At 45.2% G+C, this 15,506-nt stretch overlaps 1 protein-coding gene across 4 annotated transcripts in view; it reads left to right on the forward strand.

Annotated features, from left to right (window-relative positions):
* Positions 1-12,851, forward strand: part of LOC129833177 (histone deacetylase 5-like) — an 83,592-nt gene extending 70,741 nt beyond the window's left edge. For 3 of the 4 annotated variants that reach the window (XM_055897542.1, XM_055897544.1, XM_055897546.1), the window contains 15 exons: positions 916-1,121; positions 1,283-1,585; positions 4,115-4,268; positions 5,486-5,619; positions 5,856-5,976; positions 7,884-7,933; positions 8,167-8,274; positions 8,511-8,566; positions 8,788-8,875; positions 9,008-9,225; positions 9,395-9,513; positions 9,840-9,973; positions 10,164-10,248; positions 10,371-10,536; positions 10,749-12,851. In XM_055897542.1, the coding sequence (XP_055753517.1) occupies positions 916-1,121; positions 1,283-1,585; positions 4,115-4,268; positions 5,486-5,619; positions 5,856-5,976; positions 7,884-7,933; positions 8,167-8,274; positions 8,511-8,566; positions 8,788-8,875; positions 9,008-9,225; positions 9,395-9,513; positions 9,840-9,973; positions 10,164-10,248; positions 10,371-10,536; positions 10,749-10,788 (1,982 nt within the window). In that variant the 3' untranslated portion in view covers positions 10,789-12,851. The remainder of the gene's footprint in view (positions 1-915; positions 1,122-1,282; positions 1,586-4,114; positions 4,269-5,485; positions 5,620-5,855; positions 5,977-7,883; positions 7,934-8,166; positions 8,275-8,510; positions 8,567-8,787; positions 8,876-9,007; positions 9,226-9,394; positions 9,514-9,839; positions 9,974-10,163; positions 10,249-10,370; positions 10,537-10,748) is intronic. The other variant, XM_055897545.1, reaches the window with a different exon arrangement.
* The last annotated feature ends 2,655 nt before the right edge of the window (positions 12,852-15,506 follow it).

Consider the following 15,506-nt stretch of genomic DNA (forward strand, 5'->3'; position numbering starts at 1 on the left):
ATATTTATACTCTTATCCCTGCCAGCAGAGTGCCCTCCTCCTCAGGTACATCTACCAACATATATTTATACTCTTATATTCCTGCCAGCAGAGTGCCCTCCTCCTCTCAGGTACATCTACCAACATATATTTCTACTCTTATATTCCTGCCAGCAGAGTGCCCTCCTCCTCTTAGGTACATTTACCAACATATATTTATACTCTTATCCCTGCCAGCAGAGTGCCCTCCTCCTCAGGTACATCTACCAACATATATTTATACTCTTATCCCTGCCAGCAGAGTGCCCTCCTCTCAGGTACATCTACCAACATATATTTATACTCTTATCCCTGCCAGCAGAGTGCCCTCCTCTCAGGTACATCTACCAACATATATTTATACTCTTATCCCTGCCAGCAGAGTGCCCTCCTCCTCTCAGGTACATCTACCAACATATATTTATACTCTTATATTCCTGCCAGCAGAGTGCCCTCCTCCTCTCAGGTACATCTACCAACATATATTTATACTCTTATCCCTGCCAGCAGAGTGCCCTCCTCTCAGGTACATCTACCAACATATATTTATACTCTTATCCCTGCCAGCAGAGTGCCCTCCTCTCAGGTACATCTACCAACATATATTTATACTCTTATCCCTGCCAGCAGAGTGCCCTCCTCCTCTCAGGTACATCTACCAACATATATTTATACTCTTATATTCCTGCCAGCAGAGTGCCCTCCTCCTCTCAGGTACATCTACCAACATATATTTATACTCTTATCCCTGCCAGCAGAGTGCCCTCCTTTCAGGTACATCTACCAACATATTTATACTCTTATCCCCGCCAGCAGAGCGTCCTACTTGCAGGTAAATATAGATAAATACGTACAGCCTCTTCTGAAACACATCTCTCTGACTCTTCCTCCCTCCAGTCCCCATGTACGGTCAGTCGCCGTTGGTGACAGGGGAGCGGGTGTCCAACAGTATGCGCACTGTGAACAAGCTACCACGCCACCGGCCCCTGAGTCGCACACAGTCTGCACCCCTCCCCCAGAGCCCCCAGGCCCTGCAGCAGCTCGTCATGCAGCAGCAGCACCAGCACTTCCTGGAGAAGCAGAAGCAGTACCAGCTCAACAAGGTAGGGTGCACTACAAGAAACACTACAGTATTAGAGGTTATGGTTGTGTTTGCAGGTAAAAAAAAGTATTGTATGCCATTTGCCTGGACTGGACTGGGGGGTGTAGTATACTCTACATGTGGCAGCAGTGATTAACTCTCCTTATCTGTCAACCACACCAGATTCTGTCAAAAGGGGTGGAGCTTCCTCGCCAACCACCCACCCACCCCGAGGAGACGGAGGAGGAGCTCACAGAGACGCAGGAGATGCAGGAGGAGGGGGCGGGGTCTGAGCGTCTGGGGGAGGGGCGTCCTCAGGAGCAGAGGCTCCAGAAGGAAGAGTCGGGGGAGACGTCGCCCCCTTCAGAACGCCTGCTGACCCCCCTGAAGGGCGAGAGCACAGAGAGCGATTTGGAGGATGAGGATGATGAAGACGAGGCCATCGAGCTGAGGGAGTGTGATGAGGAGGGCGTACCTTACGGCCAAGTAAATACTGCATTTTTTAAAATACATTTTGCATTTAATTTGACTTTGACAGAGAAAAACAAAATGTATTGCCTTGTAAGTTTAACACTAATTAAGATGACTTTCTGTAAGAATATCATCAGAGAGCCAATAAGAGCTTCAAATTGTTTATTTATAAACCATAAGTTTTATTGTCTTTCTCTGTACTATGATTAATTCTGCTCAAATCAAAGCTTATTGGTGTTATAGCGGGTGCAACGAAATGTTTGTTACTTGATCCTAACAGTGCAGTAAAAATATTCAGACCACATTCGTTGTTGAACTTCCCAAATCTGTTCCGGTGACGTCTGTCTGTGATTACTAACCTAGTGACTTGATTCGTCATTGTACCTCTTATAATGGGCCATTTATGACTTGAAACTGTCTAGCATGACAATCACTCCAGGGAGGGGTGTAGATTGCAGAAATTACCTACCAAAAGATCAGTAGCAAATGCTATGCAGTTGAAAAGGTAGGAACGTCATCATTAGCGATGTGGCTACATAGATTGTCGTTCACACCCAGTTCGAGTGGTGGGTTGAGTTTTGCGGGGGCCTGGTGATTTAGAAAAGGGTATCCCCTCTGAGGGCAGAGTGGCTGCGCTGTGCGAGGCATCATCGTCATAGCTCCCTACAGAAGAGCGAGAGCCTTAATTCCCACCCACCTGTGAGTCATCCATTGCACTTAGCAGGAAATAAAGGAACAAGCTCTCCAGAATGAATCGCCTGCAGTTCTTTCACAAATTACCAAGAGGATAAGCGGCTCCAGTTAAAAGTTGTTAAACAAAAGTTGCGAAAGGGCAAGTGGACGATTTAAAAAAAAAATCTATATATATATATATAACCAAGATGGATTGAATTTGGGTTTAGCTGTCATTGGCCGAGACAGCTACTCTACTCAGTAGTTGATGACATGCATCCTCATCAGCACCTCATACACTTTTGAGGACCTAAACATTATAATATAATACAGTAAATGGCCACAGTTGGCAATGTTGCTGTTGGTTAACATATTTGGCTCTAAATTATGGTCATTGACAGCAATTAATACGTAACGTTAAAAAGAGGTGAAAAGAATGGACGTGTTTTGTGGTCACGTTCCTCTAAGAAATGCTGTTTGTGCGTTGGAGGGAGGAAGAACCAATGCAGCGAGGGAGATTATAAAATAAACCTCTCTCCTACTCCCACACACCATTGAGAAAAAATATCAGAGGAGAGAAAAGCATCAGAATTCAGGCGGCGTCTTCTCCCCCTCAACGCGCGCTCACACACACTCCCTCCCCTGCCCTTGCTGCTTTTTTCTCATTTCAGTGAATGGGCTCATCTGTGACTCATCTCTCCTTGGTGAATCATTCCCCTCACCCTTCCCCCCCCCCCCCCCCCCCCTCCCCCTCTCTTCAACATACCAGCCCTTTTCTCCCCCCTTTTTCTCCCTGCACTTTACACCAAATCATCTTCCACCAGGGAGCTAGGCTGCTGCAGTACTATTTCTGTTGTGACGGGCTAGGGGGATAGAGGAGTTTTTAGGGTATGGGGGGGGGCATAGGGAGGGAGGGAGCAGGGGTGTATGCAGTCATTCTGTAGAGACGACATCCTCAAAAACCTATTTTGGCATTCGAGTCAGTGACACGGAAGGGCCCCCCCCCTCCCTGCACACACACACACACCGCCTCCCCGCTGAACTTTTTTTTCCCCCTCTGACTCTGCTCTACTTGTCTGCTGTGGTGCCTTGAATACAAATGGATCTGAGCCGCCCTGTGCAATGGTAAGAGAGATGGAAAGAGAAAAGACAGTGAGAGAGACGCATAAGAGAGCCCGCATTGCCTTAGGATCTCTCGTTTAAAAAGGGGTTAGCAAGGTGTGGGCCTGCCGGACCTGTGTGTGTGCGTCCGCAAGTGTAAACTCAGCTCCCATCTCAAGGTCTTGAAACAAACCGTCCGCAGTTTTAAAAAAGATGCACGTGAACCTTGTCATTTGATCTGTTAGAAGGAGCATCTGTCGCGTTAGTTTTTTCCTAGAGCTCACACAACTCCTGTCTGGATGTGTGGTGCTTCTCCCATTGACAGAAAGCAGAGCCCCGTTAGCTCAGCCACTGTTTACAGCTGGGGAATTGTCAGAGTAGTCTTTTGGCTGTTGGGAAGGCTCGGTCCTTGTCCTGCCCTGCCTTTTGAGGCTCGTATGGGGATACGTGTTTGCCTTTGGGTTTCTACCCAGGGCCCATGTTTAGTCTATAACAGGCTTAATTTAGCTCCACCTCCCTCGCATTTTCCCCTCGTTCCATTGGCCTGAGGTGGCAGATTCAGTTTGCAGCTATTGTGAAATGTCACTTCTCTCTCAAGGTTGCAGTATTTCTATCTGATGTAAACAATGAATGCCACAGAGCTGATTTTATTTACTAAGTCCATTCCCTCACACTGAAGTCCAGGCAGTGTCTCATGATGAAAGACATTATTCAAAGCTTTAGTTGGTATTCAAAATTTCTCTGTTATTTTGTCCCCGATTTTCCGACCAGCATCACCTGCAACAGCTCAATGTGTTCCAGGCGTCCCTGTCCATTTCGGGCATGCCTCACAGACCTCTGGGAAGGGCCCAGTCCTCCCCTGCCACTGCCAGCGTCAAGGGGGCTCCCATGGGTGAGGTCCCCATCAAGCACCTCTTCACTACAGGTACGGTTCTTTGGTTTTTGGAACAGATGACATACAAAGTGAGACGATCAGGACCCATTGAACAATATGAAAGAAACTGCCTCAACTTAGTTATCTATCCGAATCTCTAATTTTTTGCCATAGTGGTAGATAGTAGAGCTTTAGCAATGAATCCCCATTAAACTCTAACGAAAGCCATTGGCCTTAGAAAAGACACTTTCAGAAAACAAACACTCCCCTAGCCAGTCCATGGTCAAATGGCCCTGCAGAATAGGATGTGTTGACTAAGTCAGTGGTTCCCAAACTGTGGGGCGTAGCGAGGGGTCGGCAGGTACTCAGTCCGGCTTTCAACTTACTCTTGAAAGTTGTAATAGTACAATGCACAAGGTGCAATTTCGAAATTGGGTAGTGTATCATCAGTTCCTCTCGTCATGTCAGTCATTGCATACTTTAGAGCTATTTATAACTTGTCAGCTAATGTTTTTTTATTTCGTTTTTTTTTAGGCCATAGATATTATTGTAAGTTTTTAGTCATTCAAATATCACGAATACTCATTAGACATGGCAAAATGTATACAATTGCCCCAAAAATTGCTTTAAAACTGTATTTGTCTTTGCAACCAATAGCAAAATATGTAGAATTGCAGGAAATAAGCTTTAAATAGACATGGTTGCCTGCACATGCGGGGAGGGGGGGGCACGGGGTGTTCCCCAATGCTGGAAAGGGGCCCCCCTGAGTGAAAGTTTAGGAGCCCCTGTACTGAGTCCAATAAGGGCTGAGGCAAGCAGCCTGCCTGGGTGTAATTATTTCAGCAGAGAAAATAATAATAGCGAGAGCCTGCAGGGTTGGATCTGATGAAACCAGGATGGCAGGATGACATGGAGCCATCCTCCACCATGGAATCATTAACGTCTCCAACAGTCCTAACATGAAAAAAGCCATTAGAGATGATGGTCTTATTATGCTCTGACCTGCTGGGTTATGAACGGTGTGGTCACCATTTGTTCTGAGAGAGAGAGAGGTTGAAGAGCGGTTGCCCTGTGGTTGGTCTTCTTCCTACCCTGCCTTGAAAAGCTACATTTTCTCCTTTCCATCTTTCTCTCTCTTTCTTTCCCTTATCTTTCTCTCTCTCTATCTCTCACGCCATCGCTTTCTTTCCATCTGTCTCTTGCACTCTCTTTCTCGCCCTCTCTGTTTCTCTCGCTCCACTCTCTCTCTGCCTCTCCGATCATCTCAGGGTTGGTGTACGACACCTTTATGCTGAAGCACCAGTGTATGTGTGGGAACACCCACATCCACCCAGAGCACGCCGGCCGCATCCAGAGTGTGTGGTCCCGGCTGCAGGAGACTGGGCTGCTGGGCCGCTGTGAGGTGAGGGCTCCCTGCACACTACAGCTAGAATGGCAACCAGCTCCGTTCCATATTTCCAAAGATAATTTCTTCTCAGTAACTTAAACAAGAGTGGTAGCTATATGTGGAGATGAGAATAAGCTTTATCCATTAGTTCAAGTTCATTTTAAAAATCACTTCCCAATTAGCAATACAACATAACCCTGAATGAAATTGATGTATTGTGTGCTACGTGTGTTTTCCTTTACCGTGTACAGAGGATTCGGGGAAGGAAGGCCACGTTGGATGAGATCCAGACTGTGCATTCAGAATACCACACCCTACTGTACGGCACCAGTCCCCTCAACAGACAGAAACTAGACAGCAAGAAGCTCTTAGGTGCCTAACCTCATCTCTTCATGTCTTTACTCCTCAGATGATATATTTGTGTGTGTGTGAACGCATGCATGTGTGTTTCCCTAGCCATTTTCCTCGAATGGTGGAAACAAGATTTGCCCCAAGCATCCTTGAAAGTAGTGACTGCCCCTCTCCCCTCCATCCACCCACACACTCACACGCAGTCAGGTGGATTGTTTGAAGGCTTAGCTCCCCTGACAGGCGCAGGGGGGTATTTTTAGACCTGCTGGTCGAGGGGAAAGGGCCCCAGACACCCGTCCACCCCCGTCTGGGTGACTCATAGCTAGGCTGGGTCTCATAGGAGGGGGGGGGTTTGACTAGATCAGCTGCAAAACAGCACTGCAGCGACTGAGTCGTCGACTACGCACACACACACACACACACACACACCAAAGTGAGTTCACTCTATGTGCGGTGCTGAGCAGAACAGGACTTGCAGACATCGATGGTAAAAAACAAAACAATTATACAGTGCATTCGGAAAGTATTCAGACCCCTTGACTTATTCCACATTATGCTATGTTACAGCCGTATTCTAAAATGGATTTTAAAAGATTTTCCTCATCAATCTACACACAATACTCCATTATGACATTTTTGCAAATGTATAAAAAAAAGATAACTTGTTTACATAAGTATTCAGAGCCTTTGCTATGAGACTCAACTGAGCTCAGGTGCATCCTGTTTCCATTGATCATCCTTGATGTTTCTACAACTTGGACGGAGTCCACCTGTGGTAAATTCAATTGATTGGACATGATTTGGAAAGGCACACACCTGTCTATATAAGGTCCCATATTTGACAGTGCATGTCAGCAAAAACCAAGCCATGAGGTCGAAGGAATTGTCCGTGGAGCTCCAAGAGAGGATTGTGTCGAGGCACACATCTGGGGAAGGGTACCAAAAAATGTCTGCAGCATTGAAGGTTCCCAAGAACACAGTGGCCTGCATCATTCTTAAATGGAAGAAGTTTGGAACCACCAAGACTCTTTCTAGAGCTGGCCACCCGGCCAAACTGAGCAATTGGCGGAGAAGGGCCTTGGTCAGGGAGGTGACCAAGAACCCGATGGTCACTCTGACAGAGCTCCAGAGTTCCTCTGTGGAGATGGGAGAAACTTCCAGAAGGACAACCATCTCTGCAGCACTCCACATGTCCAATCAGCACTCCACCAATCAGGCCTTTATGGTAGAGAGGCCAGACTGAAGCCACTCCTCAGTAAAAGGCACATGATGAAGGATGAATGGAGCGAAGTACAGAGATCCTTGACGAAAACCTGCTCAGGATCTGACTGGGGTGATGGTTCACCTTCCAACAGGACAACGACCCTAAGCACACCGCCAAGATAACGCAGCAGTGACTTTGGGACAAGTCTTTGTGGCCCAGCCAGAGCCCGGACTTGAACCCGATCGAACATCTCTGGAGAGACCTGAAAATAGCTGTGCAGCGACGCTCCCCATCCAACCTGACAGAGCTTGTGAGGATCTGCAGAGAAGAATGGGAGAAACTCCCCAAATACAGGTGTGCCAAGCTTGTAGCGTCATACTCAAGGCTGTAATCGTTGACAAAGGTGCTTCAACTAAGTACTCAGTAATGGGTTTGAATACTTATGTAGACAAAAAAAAGGTTTTTGCTTTGTCATTAGGGGGTATTGTGTGTAGCTTGATAATAAAAAAATAAAAAAACATTTAATCAATTTTAGAATAAGGCTTTAACAAAATGTTGAAAAAGTCGAGAGGTCTGAATACTTTTCGAATGCACTGTATCCCGAGCATCTTGGGAAAAGAACTCCCTGCTAAAAGGTGTGTGATAAAATGTTGAAATATAGCTAAATAGTGTTTTACTTGTTTAAACTACAACCTAACCTTTGCTCCCTGATTGGCTCCTTAAGGTCCAATCAGTCAGAAGATGTATGCTGTGTTGCCCTGTGGAGGCATTGGGGTGAGTCATCCATCCATCCATTTAGAATGGAGTTACATTTGCATTTTATTTAGAGGTAGAGATTCGATTATACAGTATCAGAAAATGTCATGCAGTTTAATTGTAGGATATTCGTTCAACATAAGCAGCACAAAGCTGAGCATTACATCACCTACAGCAGTGTCATCATGTTATCAGTGTTAAAATAATTGTAGCAGGGTGGGGATGAGTGTGTTCTCTATTGCCCTCTGCAGGTGGACAGTGACACTGTGTGGAATGAGATGCACTCCTCGGGCGCTGTCAGAATGGCTGTTGGCTGCGTCATCGAGCTGGCTTTCAAAGTGGCCGCCGGGGAACTGAAGGTAACATTACCAGCCTCTCTCCGTTCCACTACTGTTTGATTGAAAGTTGTCAGGGGCAACCTTACACCTTAATTTAAAATGAACAATATGTAATAATCATGTAATATACCCTGTGGGTTTGTTAATGGGTGGACACAGTAGTACCCTGATCAATAAGCACTTAATCACTTGTTTTTGTTGATGGATATGCCTACTCAACATTTTCTCACAAACTGTTTCACTCCTCTCCATTTCAGAACGGCTTTGCCGTGGTGCGCCCACCAGGCCATCACGCTGAGGAATCCACTGCCATGTGAGTACACCCAGGGAATCATGGGTAGAGCCGGGGCAGGGGAGTGGCTAGGGGGCTTCAAGGGAGTTTGTTTCAGTTCCATAGAGACATGACGTGTGCGATGGTTGATACAATAATTGGTACAAGCGTCCCTTTTGAGTAGCTACTGGGCAGTGCCCTTAAACAATTTCCCTGTTTCTGCTGATAAAATAAAAATGGATGTCTTTTGTGTCTGTCTGCAGGGGCTTCTGCTTCTTCAACTCAGTGGCCATCACAGCCAAGCTGCTACAGCAGAAACTAGGAGTGAGCAAGATACTCATCGTGGACTGGGTGAGTGGGTCGTATGTTGTTAGCGAGGCCCTTTATGTGCTAGTGTTGTCATGATACCAAAACATATACCATACGTTATGTGATCAATGCTGGTCATGTATTATTGTTCACATATCCATTCTCTGTGTCCAGGATATTCACCATGGTAACGGGACACAGCAGGCTTTTTACAACGACCCCAACGTACTTTACATTTCCATGCATCGCTACGACGATGGAAACTTCTTCCCCGGCAGTGGGGCTCCTGAAGAGGTGGGGGTTGGACCTGGTGTTGGCTTCAACACAAACATCGCTTGGACAGGGGGTGTAGAACCGCCCATGGGGGACGTGGAGTACCTGACTGCCTTCAGGTGAAGAGACTGTTGGCCATTAGCTGAACGAGCAGCAACATTGGCACTGATCTTTCATTCATATGAACAGGCTCTGCTTATTTAGCAATTTGCACACTGCTTAGTTCTTGCAGATGGTTTGGAAACGTAAGAAATTAAAATGTCGTTCTCCATCTTGTCTGTTATACAGGACGGTGGTGATGCCCATAGCCAACGAGTTCTCCCCCGACGTGGTCCTAGTGTCCGCTGGGTTTGATGCCGTGGAGGGCCACCAGTCCCCTCTGGGAGGATACAACGTCACTGCTAAATGTAAGTTGAACATTACTCCGTCTTTAAGTGTCAGTTTTTCTGCCAAGCCTTTTCCATAGTGTGTGCTTTTATAGGAGGGTCCCCTAGCTAATTGTATATACACTACTACCCCCTGCTGGAAGAATAGTATTTAAACACTAGAAGAAAAGCCAGAGACTCCATAGGAATATTGAAGTACCTCAATTATTTCCTATCATATGGGGCCTTTACTTCATAAACCTGTACAAAACTAAAATTCCCGTGCAGACCTCTCCTATTTACATCAATTCATGATTTACTCAGATTATACTCAGTACAGGATCAGTACAGTGTTGAACCATCCTCAGGTTTCGGCCACCTCACCAAGCAGCTAATGAAGCTGGCGGGGGGACGTGTGGTCCTGGCGCTGGAAGGAGGTCACGACCTCACGGCCATCTGTGACGCCTCCGAGTCCTGCGTGGCGGCCCTGCTCGGCGATGAGGTATGACATCATCTGCTATAGGAGGGGAGAGTGGCGTGATGTCACATACACTACATGCCATTTGGTAGAGATGGATGTAATTGTTCAGAGGAAATTCTTTGTTTTTACATCCCAATCTGTCGATCTCTCTCTCTCTCTCTCCCTCCCTCGACACTCTCTCTCGCACACTCCGTCTCACCCTCTCTGTCAGTTGGACCCCCTGCCACAGGCTGTCCTGCAACAGAAGCCCTGTCCAAAAGCTGCTGCATCTCTGGAGAGGGTCATCGAAATACAGAGTGAGTTAGTTCGCTAAAATTAAAATGATCAATGTGTTTTACCTGCACATATGCACTTAGTTGTGTTTGCGCAATGTGTATCACGTCACCCTTAAAACTGACACGACTCTCTCTCCCTGCAGGTAAACACTGGAGCTCTCTCCAAAGGTTGGCTCCCACGGTGGGCGAGTCCTTAATGGATGCCCAGCGGAGAGAGAAGGACGAGGCCGACACGGTCACTGCCATGGCATCGCTTACCGTGGATACTGAGCAGGCCGCCGCTTCCACCGTCTCCACGGAGACCAGCAGGTAAACACCTGCACCATTCACTCTTTTGGGGATTTTATGTGGTTTTGGAATTACTGTTTTTGAGATATCAGATTCATTCACAAGGCCGTGGACCTGAAGTTTCACTGAGACTTATCATATACATTTTGCCCGACCTTCGTTGGTAAGGGCTTTTATTTTGGCATGATTTAAGTGGCTAATGTCATGCCGTTTCCTATTTGGTGTACCTGCAGGTCTACAGAAGAGCCAATGGAAGAGGAGCCTGTCTTGTAGGAGGAAACGGAGAGTTGTCACGACAGCGCAACACCTTTATCTCCATGTCCTTCGGCACTAGCCTTCTCCTGTCATCCTCTCCTCTTTCCAGCTCTCGCCTCACCTCTTTCCATTTTCTGAGGAATGATGGACTTGTGCTAGCCTCCCTTTCCAACTCACTGAGGTGAGTTTGTTAAAGTGTGTGTGTGTGGGAGAGTAGAGGCGGGAACACACACACACTGACCTAAAGAGGGCAACGGCGGATATGCGTGATTGGTGGAGAAGCAGGAAGAGGCGGGACCTTTTGAGGAGCCTGTGTGTCTTGCTTTTTTCTTTGAATCTTTTTTTGTAAGCAGAAGGCAGTGGATCCAGGAGGGTACCTCGGCTATGAGGCCCGAGAAGCTTTGTACATTTTTTGTCATACTTTATACTTTTCAGGAACATTAGAACTGAAAAAGCCAACAAGCAGCAAAAATATTTCAACAGCCACAAATACACTCAAACACACCCGCATTATATTATACACACTAAGTTCCCAACAGTGGAACAACAATGGGGTTGTATCAATGAATAATGCTCTTCCTTTCAGAGCATGCGTACCTCTGTTCCTATTTTGTCTGTCGTTTGGTATTCTCGTGCGTCTATTCAATAATCTGTTCAAAGAAGCACACAAACATATATGATATGTATATTCCTTTCACTGTATCCGATATCAGCTGTGGTTGTGGAGTGGAGGTCGAGCTGTGGATCCTGCCAAGGGCAACTTACTGGCTGAAGGAGACAACATCTCTCCAATACAGCCTGAAGCCTCAGCTCCCTCCACTTTGTATGGGACAGAATGCATTTTGAGGTGGTTTTACCGTTCTACTTTGTTTGGACTATCAAAAAAGGACACATGCATACCCACAATCAAATTTACCGCTTGGTGCAATGGAAGCCCATGGATTGGACGAGGAAGGATTTTGTGGAATAATGCTTGGATTATAAACTTTGTCTCACGCTTGCTGCTGCGACTGGGAGACTTGTGGTGGTCACGAGACTGGAGAAAGACGTTTTTAGAAGAACTTGGTGCCTTTATATTAAATATCCCTGTTAACACCAACTACACCACCACTTAGCAGATCACAGGACAGAAAGACAAATCCACACACTTGTTACTCTCATGTCTGTTTTGTTTGTATATTTGTTTGCTTGTTTGTTTCTTTCAAAATGCCTTAATTTCCTTCAGAGAATGCACCATTTTAGCTATCTCCGCAGAGAGAGCAGAGATAGGATTCTTCTATGTCCTCTCTTTCTGGGTTTGTGTAATACTCTAGGTCAAAGGTCAGTGTGGCCTTAACAACTGAGTTTTTTTTGCGTCCTTTATCAATCCCGACCCGTACATATGCGGCTGACAGTATGATTGTGAGGAAATTTGAACGCTACAACGACCAACTTTGTTTGCTATGTCACTTCCTGTCACTTGTAAATACTGCATCCTGTTCTGCTCTGGCAAACCCCTCAACCTGAGACGGTTCAATAACGAACTCAATTGTTTTTCCATTTATTTAGAGAGGAAGGACTGAACTTGGTCACTTTTTTTTTAAACAAACGTTTAAATTTGTCAAATATAAGATGTATACGAATAATGACAATAAGTGTTAATCCAATCAAATTGGATATGAATATTACATTTGAGAAGAGTAAAAAAAACTAAAATGTCATGTTAAAGCCACCTCTAAGCACACATCGTGTTAGTTTTGCTATCAATGTTTTGTCCTTTTTTCTAAGTGCCATTTGTTTTATCCACACAAAAAAAAAGACAACAGAAATTGTGATTTGGTGATATGTGGATCGATCTCATTTGGCAAATAACCATGAGCAAGCACCACTTAAGATGTTTACACTGCAATACCCCAATCCCTCGAAACTGTTGCCCACTTGTCAGCTGTCATAAACCCTTTGTTTGACTTAGTGTCCAGGTGCTGTTTTATCTGGTCTCCGTTGTTGTCATCAATATTTATATTTCTCAATCAATGAAAAGTGTTTGCACTTGACACATATGATCAAACAAATTAAATACTAAGATTTCTTTGGAAAATATATTTTTCAGTGGGAATTAGCACAATCTATCATCATGCTTGAGGAATTCATACAAATCAAGTATATCTACTAGAGAATGGTAACCGACACCTCCCTTAAAGACATGCTTTGGAAATTTGGCGACTACGGAGTATTTTTTTAAACTTCCCGCTTTGGGCTGGATGTGTCAATGTGTAGTTCATACATGCATAATCTATGAGCAGAATTACTGTTTTACCTCAATTAGCTACGCATTCCCTAGTTTAAAAGCCACTTTTTGGATGCTGTGCTGCGGCATTTTCCTTATATTTTCCCCCCACTTGGGCCAGCCCCCTAGTAATTTGAGTAGAACCAATGAGCTTCTGCCCCTCGCCAGCTAGCGAAATGTACATGGTACACCTACAGCAGAGAGAGATCAATGACATGGTGCACATATCTGCACATATGTGACGTAATACACAACTGTTGGGGGCCACTTTTTGCTCGTTAGCACAACTTTCAGAACTACCGGTTAAAAAGTATCCAAAAGTACCGGAGAATCTCTTTAACCAGCATACTCTCAGATAATGTGTGGTGCAGAGCTTGTCTACATTGATCATTTTCTTTTATTTCAAGCAATGTAACAAAACACTGACCAAGTCTTCTGCATCTGTCCTCTTTATTGAGGTAAAAAAAACTATCATTAAGGAATAGGTTATTTCTATAGAGTTTTTCCCTGTAATCATATATTTAATTCTCTACCTGTCCACTCATCATCGTAACGTACTTTTGTCCCTTTGTCATACAACTGTATATTGAACTTATCTACATACTGTAATAACTATACAGTGACGATGTTTTCATGAACGTTAAATGGGTGTCAACGCCTAACTCCCTCACAAGTTACCCTTTTTCATATGAAACATAAAGGGCTAGCCTAGTTCAATCCAAAATGTAAGTTTTATTAGAGGTGTTCAGCCCTGTCATTTGTCTGACTTTTCCATGTTGTAATCTCAAGTAGATCAAGCGTTATGCTCCAATCCCAAATGAATGGGAAAGTTGGACACTGGCACTGTCTAAAATGTTGAAATCAGATCATCTTTCCCATTTATTTGGGATTCAAGTGTACTGTGCATTCGGGAAGTATTCAGACCCCTTGATTCCCCCCCCCCCACATAATGACCAAGCAAAAAGTGGTCTTTTTAGAATTTTTGCAAATGTATCTAAAATAAAAAACAGCAACACCTTATTTACATAAGTATTCAGACCTTTTGCAATGAGACTCGAAATTGAGCTCAGGTGAATCCTGTTTTCATTGATCATCTTTGATGTTTCTACAACTTGATTGGAGTCCACCTGTGGTAAATTCAATTGATTGGATATGATTTGGAAAGGCACACTTTTGTCTATATAAGGTCCCACAGTTGACAGTGTATGTCAGAGCAAAAACCAAGCCATGAGGTCAAAGGAATTGTCCGTAGAGCTCTGAGACAGGATTGTGTCGAGGCACAGATCTGGGGAAGGGTACCAAAAAATGTCTGCAGCATTGAAGGTCCCCAAAGAACACAGTGGCCTCCATCATTCTTAAGTGGAATAAGTTTGGAACCACCAAGTCTCTTCCTAGAGCTTGCCGCCCGGCCAAACTGAGCAATTGGGGGAGAACTGAGCAATTGGGGTCACCTCCCTTGGTCAGGGAGGTGACCAAGAAACCGATGGTTCCTCTGTGGAGATGGGAGAACCTTCCAGAAGGACAACCATCTCTGCAGCACTTCACTAGTCAGGCCTTTATGGTAGAGTGGCCAGACGGAAGCTACTCCTCAGTAAAAGGCACATGACAGCCTGCTTGGAGTTTGCCAAAAGGCACCTAAAGACTCTGACCATGAGAAACAAGATTCTCTGGTCTGATGAAACCAAGATTGAACTCTTTGGCTTGAATGCCAAGCGTCACATCTGGAGGAAACCTGGCACCATCCCTACGGTGAAGTGTGGTGGTGGCAGCATCATGCTATGGGGATGTTTTTTGGTGGCAGGGACTGGGAGACTAGTCAGGATCGAGGGAAAGATGAACGGAACAAAGTACAGAGATCCTTGATGAAAACCTGCTCCAGAGTGCGCTGGACCTCAGGTTGGGGTGAAGGTTCACCTTCCAAGCACACAGCCAAGACAATGCAGGAGTGGCTTCAGGACAAGTCTCTGAATATCCTTGAGTGGCCCAGCCAGAGCCTGGACTTGAACCCGATCGAACATCTGGAGAGACCTGAAAATAGCTTGAGGCTCTGCAGAGAAGAATGGGAGAAACTCCCCAAATACAGGTGTGCCAAGCTTGTGCCGTCATACCCAATAATACTCAAGACTGTAATTGCTGCCAAAGTTGATTCAATAAAGTTCTGAGTAAAGGGTCTGAATACTTATGTAAATGTGATTTTTACGTAAAAAAAAAAATAGGTACAATCTAAGAACCTGTTTTTGCTTTGTCATTATGGGGTATTGTGTGTAGATTGGGGGGGGGGGGGGGGGGGGGGGGGTGGAAACTATTTAATCAATTTTATAATAAGGCTGTAATGTAACAAAATATGGAAAAAGTGAAGGTGTCTAAATACTTTCCGAATGCACGGTATAGCTGGATCTACTTAACCAATGGTGTGGGACTTGGAATCATGTTGACATTAGAGCACCTTTTGAGGTCTGAAACTTTGAAT

Source organism: Salvelinus fontinalis, chromosome 34 (assembly GCF_029448725.1).
Source record: "Salvelinus fontinalis isolate EN_2023a chromosome 34, ASM2944872v1, whole genome shotgun sequence".
Taxonomy (NCBI): Eukaryota; Metazoa; Chordata; class Actinopteri; order Salmoniformes; family Salmonidae; genus Salvelinus; species Salvelinus fontinalis.